The following is a 7500-nucleotide window of genomic DNA, read 5'->3' on the forward strand; positions in this document are numbered from 1 at the left end:
ATGGCGCAGGAAACATTGAAGAAAAATGAACAAGATTCCGAGCGAAGTCCTCCAATTAACCCTCAAACAAAGTGGGAAAGATACTGGTATTCATTAAGTGGATAGTGGATAAAGTGCTGACATGGACTGTGTAATTCTTAACATTGATGCTTCATGTTCCTTTTGGAACAAGGCCGGTCAAACGTGGAGGATAGTTCTATAATCTATAGAATCATCATAATAAAGGCTTTAATTTTCATTTATCCGTGTTACACTATTGGGAATTAAATTGGGGAAATAATCCCTTATTATTTACAATTTTGGGAATAACTTGGGGGAATGTGTCCATATTATTCACAATTCTGGGAATAACTTGGGTGAAGGTTTCTATATCATTCACAATGCTGGGAATAACTTGTGAAATGTCTCCATATTATTCACAAGTCTGGGAATAACTTGGATAAATGTTCCCATACTAATCACAATTCTGGGAATAACTTGGGTAACGGTTTCTATATCATTCGCAATGCTGGGAATAACTTGGGAAATTTGTTCATATTATTCACAGCTCTGGGAATAACTTGGATAAATGTTCCCATATTAATCACAATTCTGGGGATAACTTGGGGAAATGTTACCATACTAATCACAATTCTGGGAATAACTTGGGCAACGGTTTCTATATCATTCCCAACGCTGGGAATAACTTGGGAAATTTGTCCATATTATTCACAGTTCTGGGAATAACTTGGATAAATGTTCCCATATTAATCACAATTCTGGGAATAACTTGGGGAAATGTTCCCCCATAATTCACCATTTTGGGAATAAATTGGGAACTTTTCCCATATTGTTACCAGCTTTGGGTATAACTTGGGAAAACGTTCACAGCATATTCCCAATATTGGGATGTAAAAAAAAGTAGACATTCTTTCCCAATAAAAACCCAAAATTTCCCCCCAAAAGTAATGTCTTGTCCCAATTTTTTCCCATGAGTGGGAAAATTTCCCGAAAAGTTTCCTGTGCATGTAGTTCCCGGTGTTGTGGTCTGTCTTCTGTGGTATATCATGGTTGGGAGGGTAAAGAGGGCGCGCTTAATTTGGAGCCTCGCTCTGTCGTGCGACCCCCACCACAGCCTGTTTCTCTGTTGTGGTGAAAGTGATTAAAATAAATAAATTGTGCATGCATAAAAGTGTGTTACAGGACTGACTGAATGGGATACAACAATATAAGGTCTAGCACGGTAAAAATAGAAATTATGCTGTCAAGAGAAAATTATCATTTTCTCTTAATTAATGCTTTGTAATGATGAAAAAGTCTATAGCTAAAGGATGTATCACATTATATCTTTCTTTTTTAAACACATTTTCTTCAAGGCCAGTTTCCTTTCTTTATGAGAGGAATGATTACTGATCTTGAAACTCTCAGTAAGAAACGACTATAACATTTTCAAGTGGCACTTAAAATTCATTGATTTTGGGTCTTCGGAGGAAGCATTGCGTGAGGAGACAAGAGAGAGCTGCGAAGGAGCGCCCATCACAAGATGGTCACGAGTTGTAACGCAACACTCAAATAATGTATCGAGGAAGCCAGTTGTTCACTGATAGAATCACGTTAAACATGTTTCTTGTTTCGATTGTAGTGCTGTTTTCTGCATTCTTCATGCCGGTAACTGATACCTTAGCTTCGAAACTTCGTCTTAAGGATGGTGCCAATTTACCCGAAACAAACATGAATGTGGTGAGTTTGCATTGTACGTATTCCTGTAACTACAACATTATACTATTCAACCTCATCTATATCGAGAAAATTTCACTGGGTAATCCAAAGTCTTCAAATTGAAGATTCCAGTAGGAGAGCAAAGAATCGTTTTTCTGAGTTTAGGGGGTTGACCTTCATCGGCACTACTGGTAGTGAGTATTAATTGTGTCAAAACACGCACCGAACGATCGGATGTCAAGGTTAAATTTTTCGGAATTACCTATAATCTGTATGATGGATTCCGCAATGCTGTAAAAGTTTTGTAGCTGCCCTGCAAAATACGTATCTATTTTGGATATTCTGGGGAAATTCAGGTCCGTAAACGTTACTAGGCGGCTTTTTTGCCTCGTCCGAAAGTTCCAGCAATCGTGACGGACCTGATCAAGAACGTTACATTACGAAGTAATTTTTTTTCCTGAAAAAAAAAATGGGGGCTTTTGCTTAGTTAAAATGATGATTCTCAAGCAAACTCTGGCGAATATGATGGAATTTATAAATCTTCAAATATCACAGCTATCTCTGGAGCAGGCCAAACTGAAACAAATCTTAGAAAACAATAGCGAGGGTGTCTTGATTCGGAAATGATTTGACAGGTGATATGTAGCAGAGTCTCTAAGCGATAGTCTTCGCGGTAAAATTGATAACGTTCTCATTTCGCAACAACATGAATCCAGGCGGGGGCGACCAATATTTTCCGTATGAAATGGGGCAACAATTTCCTCAATATCCACCAGGATGGATCTATCCGATGCCTAAGCCTTACATATTCAACGATCGAGGAACTCCCAGCCCATCTCCTTCTACCACGAGTTCTGACGCGTTGCAAGAATCCTTTCAGTTCAGCGAAGACGGCTCAATGCCGGGATCATCTTAAACCTTTTTGCGCCGTACATCTTCGTCAGCCGAGAACATTTAGAGATCCCTCGTGTCGCGGTTTGTGGATGGACAGGATGGTGTGATGTTTTGTTCACATATTTTGTTCTCAAGTGCGACTGTAGCTTTCCGGACAATTTTTTGGTCACTGGCCGATTTCAAGTCAGATTTGTCCTGAACAAATACGAAATTGCCCTCTAGTGACAGACAGTTGACCCTTACTCAGCTCAGTGAAATGCTAGCGTTCTTCAATGTTTTTCTACGCAATCGCCAGACTATTCATTACTTTTCCGAAATATCTAAATATGTTCAGAAAAAATGTCCAAATTCTTAGTGCGTCTCCGAAAGTCTGAGTTCGGATATTCGAAAAGTCTAGATCTTTAGATCAATCCCACCTTCCTTCCAAACAGATATTTCCCGAAACTACTCGTTTGGTGCCCCGTAATTTGGTCAAATATATATGCTAACATTTTTACCCTGCCTCGCTGAACAAAGGCCTGAATTATTAGGTATTGGTTGTTGTTTCTTTCTTTATAAACAAAAACAACTTCAACAATAAAGCATTAGACACGCAAACACACACTGAGGTAATAGCTTCTCTATCTTTACACGGGATAGGTTTCAAGTCGGTCAATTTTCACAGTCATTTTGGGAAAGATCTCATGATATACCCCCCACAAGTCCCCTAGGTTAAACTCTCATTTTACAGATAAAGTTTAAGTGCCAAACTTATCTTATTGCTATAGCAATATTTAGTTCAGTCTAGAAACTGATTTAGAATGGTCATTTTTTTAGAGTGATGGTTGGTGTGTATATCCATGAGATCCTTGCCTATGCTTGTGTCATAGTGTAAACCAGGCCTTATGGATGACTCGGACAGACCCTTACATAGTGAAAGCCAAGTCAACACTGATGAAAGCGGAGGGACTCGGTCACGTAATAAAAATTAGTGAAATTAAAACTAGAATTCAATGGTGCGGTTGCGTACTTGAGGCTTTCCAAGGGTTCTTGGCGACAAGCGACATCGCTCCAAAATTGCAAAAAATGTAGCGACAATCTTGTTCCCGAACACCGTCAGCCGACAGAGCGTGACGGAAAAAAAAGCGACAATTTGCGACAGCGACAATACATTTTGTAACTTCGACAAAGCGACATCTTTTCACTTTGTTATTTCGACAGCGACATGACCGACCAGGCCAGCATGACTCTAAATCTTCTCTTCTGTTGGTGTTGCTACATGTATATTTCTTGTGCAACACTTGACGCACTTCAAGTTATGCAGTGAGCGTCTTTTGTCTCTAATTTCCTTTTTTGGTACAAAGGTCGACACGTAGTCACGTCAGTCATGATTCTCTGTAACTCGGTGACTTTTGTCGCGTCTGTGCGGCTTTTCTGGCGCTTTTTGCTAACGTTGAGTACGTGAAATGGGAAAACATTAAAAAAATCTCACAGCAGTCACAGCATTCTCAAAAAAAGCAAAAAGAAGGACAAAAAGAGCCACGAGGGTAAAGAAAGGAAAGGTAAGTTGTCTGACACTGTTTACCAGTAATTACTGACCAATAATTACAGAGAGGGTTTTGACGGCCTTCGCTTGCATTTAAAGTGTCCAGCAATGATAGCAATTAATAATTAATAATGCGAAGGCTTAATTGTTGCTTGAAGTTTACGTATTTCGATGACCGTATAAACACTTCCGTAGCTCGTTTTCACATGATTCTCAAAAAAACCAAAAAAGTACAAAAAGAGCTGCAAGAGGAAAGAATCGAAAGGAAAGGTAAGTGTTGTCTGACACTGTTTACCAGTAATTACTGACTAATACTTACAGAGAGGGTTTTGACGGTCTTTCTTGCAGTTAAGGTGGCTTGAAATAGTTTCTCCTTTTTTCAAACGAATAAACATATTCTGTCCTTAGACACAGTTATGGTAATCATTAAGTATCCATCATAAATTCCTCACATCATATTTTTCTCCAAAATAACGTTACCATGGCAACGATATAAGGCATTTCTTTGAGCCTTAAAATCAAGATATATTGTCTTAAAAAAAAAAAAAAAACGGGACAGTGAAATCTTCCCATTCAGTGGTACGAGATAGTGTTAGAAATAATCTCTAAAATATTTAAAATTCAACAAAATCTGTAGGTCAGTTTTTCAGAAGAATACGTTTTTTTGAAAGGTGTCTCTAATTTTTTTTTTCACCTACAGAATTTTTTTTAAATTTGAAAGACAAACGGTTTAAATTAATCTAAGCTAACATGCAAAAAGTGCAAAAAATTCACCGTCCGGAAGCAGAGATACAAACGAGTAAAAATGCAAAATCAGGAAAAATGAGGGGGTTGCGAGGGGGTTGCAAGATCGGCATTTACGCATGCGTCACTCGGTCATTCGCGTGTAAGCGCGAGAGAAGCTACAAGCCAACACAAACGGATTTAAGTGACCATTAAATTTTGTGTGTACTTGTTTCGTAGTTTTCGTGAATAGATGCCTATTTATATTCTATATGTATATTAGTATTTGTTTATTTCTGGTGAACCATTTTGAATCATGAACTGACGCGAGCAGCTTGTAGAATTGCGTGTGTGGCTTACGCGGGCGCGCTCAGCTCAAAAAAACCCTTTCGAGCCTCTTTCGAGCCTAGGAGCCACACACGCAATTCTAAAAGCTGCTCGCGTCAGCTCATGATTCAAAATGGGTCACAAGAAATAAACAAATACCGCTCACCTTTCTTCTAATTGCTATATATATGGAATATAAGCAGGCATCTCCAGTTCACGAAAACTACGAAAATTGTACACAAACGGTTTAATGGTCACTTAAATCCGTTTGTGTTGGCGTGTAGCTCCAGTCGCGCGTGCACTCGAATGAGCGGGTGACGCATGCGTAAATGCTGATCTTGTAACCCCCTCATTTTTCCTGATTTTGCAACTTTACTCGTTTATATTTCTGCTTCCGGACGGTGAATTTTTTTCATTTTTTGTATGTTTGCTTAGATTAATTTAATACGTCTGTGGGTAAAAAAAAAAAAAAAAAAAAAAAATTGAGACATATTTCATAAAAACTGATTTTTCTGAAAAACTGACCCACAGCTTTTGTTGAATTTTAAATACTTTAGAGATTATTTCTAACGTTATCTGGGAACGCTGAATGCGAAGATTTCACCCTCCCGTATTTTCAAAAAAAGACAATACATCTTGATTTTAAGGCTCAAAGAAATGTCTTATATCGTTGCCATGGTAACGTTATTTTGGAGGAAAATGTGATGTGAGAAATCTATGATGGGTTCTTAATACCCTGGCCAAATTTCGTTTTGAGATGATTACCCTAACTGTATCTAAGGACAGAATATGTTTATTTTTTTTAAAAAAAGGAGAAACTATTCAAGCCTCCTTAAACAGTCTAGCAATGACATCAATTAATAATTAATATTCCGAGGGCTTAACCGCATAAACACTTCCGTAGCTCGGAACACTTCCGTAGCTCCGCTTATAGCCCCTCTTCCCCCCCCCCCCCCCCCAAAGTTATAAGCCCAGCCCAAACTACTTGCGAATTGTGTAAGCCAGGGTTTACAGCCCAGAATTTTACAAAATTTCTGATCAATTCTGGCGGCCGGGCCTTAAAAGCTGAGGAATAAACTGTTTTCTCTGTTGCATGCCGGAAGCGTGATGTGCAATGACTGTAACCAGTCAGCAAATTCTGCCACAGTAATAACTTCCAAACTGTCAGCCATTTTATTTTCGTGTGGGTTCAGAGACCGAGAAGAGAGTGAGCGCCAAAGGTCGCAGCAGCAACTGTTCTACAAACTAATTATAGTAGTTAGCAAATCTCGGAAGTGACGCGTCCTTCCAGAAAAACACATTTTGGTGCCATAACGAGGCTCCTGTGGCTAAGCCCGTTAAGGTCGCTAAGATCACCAAAACCTTTCAAAAGTCTATCTCGGGCTTTCTCAGTAATGGTGATCTCAGTAGTGCTCGATCTTCTGTAAAAAGAAGGAAGATTTTACTCTTTAAATTAAACAAAATTACAGGACGCAAAAATTAAGCACGTTTAGCTAACATTTCTATTCTAGCGAAAAAGCGACAGCGACAATTGTATTGCAGCGAAAAAACGACGGTGACATTTGTCTCTAGCCAAATAGGCGACACGTGGGCTGGAAAATGAGCGACAAAGCGACATCAGAAGGCCCCTTGGAGGGCCTCGTACTTGAGATCTGATGACTTTCCTGCACTAACTCAGGAGCTCATGACTGTGTGAAGGTTATCTTTGTCTTAAGTTTCAAACAGCACCAAAGGCCACGAAAAATGGAAAACAGCCGGTGACATTTTTTTCGTGGGCATTAAAGTGAAACTGACGAACCAAAATAAATATCAGTACCAGGCAACAAGTCATCTACACCAGCACCTCGCGTCTGAATTATAACAAATTTGACTTAAAAACTATTTTACTTGCAGACCCAAATAATTCGTTATCATGGTTACCCAGCAGAGGAGTATACCGTTCAAACGGAAGACGGTTATCTCATTTACATCCAGAGAATACCAGCAGGAAGAAAGCAGGTGAAACAAGACTTCCGTTCCGGTCCAAAACCAGTGGTATTCCTGCAACATGGTCTTCTTTGTGCATCCTCAAACTGGGTTGCAAACCTACCCAATCAGAGCTTTGCCTTTATTTTAGCCGATGCGGGGTTCGATGTTTGGTTGGGCAATGTTCGAGGAAATACCTATGGCTTACGTCATATCAAGTACCCGGTGCATTCGGATGAATTTTGGGATTTTAGGTAATTTTGTTTATATACGGTTATTTCATTCATCAGTCCTCTCGCCGCAGAAGCTCCCAAATCAGTGGTTTCGTATCTCAGTCGGTAGAGCATTCCACCAACTGATTTTTGCAA

The 7500-nt window shown here is 39.4% G+C and overlaps 1 protein-coding gene across 1 annotated transcript in view; it reads left to right on the top strand.

Annotated features, from left to right (window-relative positions):
• Positions 1 to 1518: 1518 nt before the first annotated feature.
• LOC137969469 (gastric triacylglycerol lipase-like) overlaps positions 1519 to 7500 on the top strand; it is an 11359-nt gene continuing 5377 nt past the window's right edge. The window contains exons 1-2 of the mRNA XM_068815718.1: positions 1519 to 1719; positions 7061 to 7386. Of these exons, the coding sequence (XP_068671819.1) occupies positions 1555 to 1719; positions 7061 to 7386 (491 nt within the window). The 5' untranslated portion in view covers positions 1519 to 1554. The remainder of the gene's footprint in view (positions 1720 to 7060; positions 7387 to 7500) is intronic.

This window comes from Montipora foliosa, chromosome 9 (genome assembly GCF_036669935.1).
Source record: "Montipora foliosa isolate CH-2021 chromosome 9, ASM3666993v2, whole genome shotgun sequence".
In the NCBI taxonomy this organism is placed as follows: domain Eukaryota; kingdom Metazoa; phylum Cnidaria; class Anthozoa; order Scleractinia; family Acroporidae; genus Montipora; species Montipora foliosa.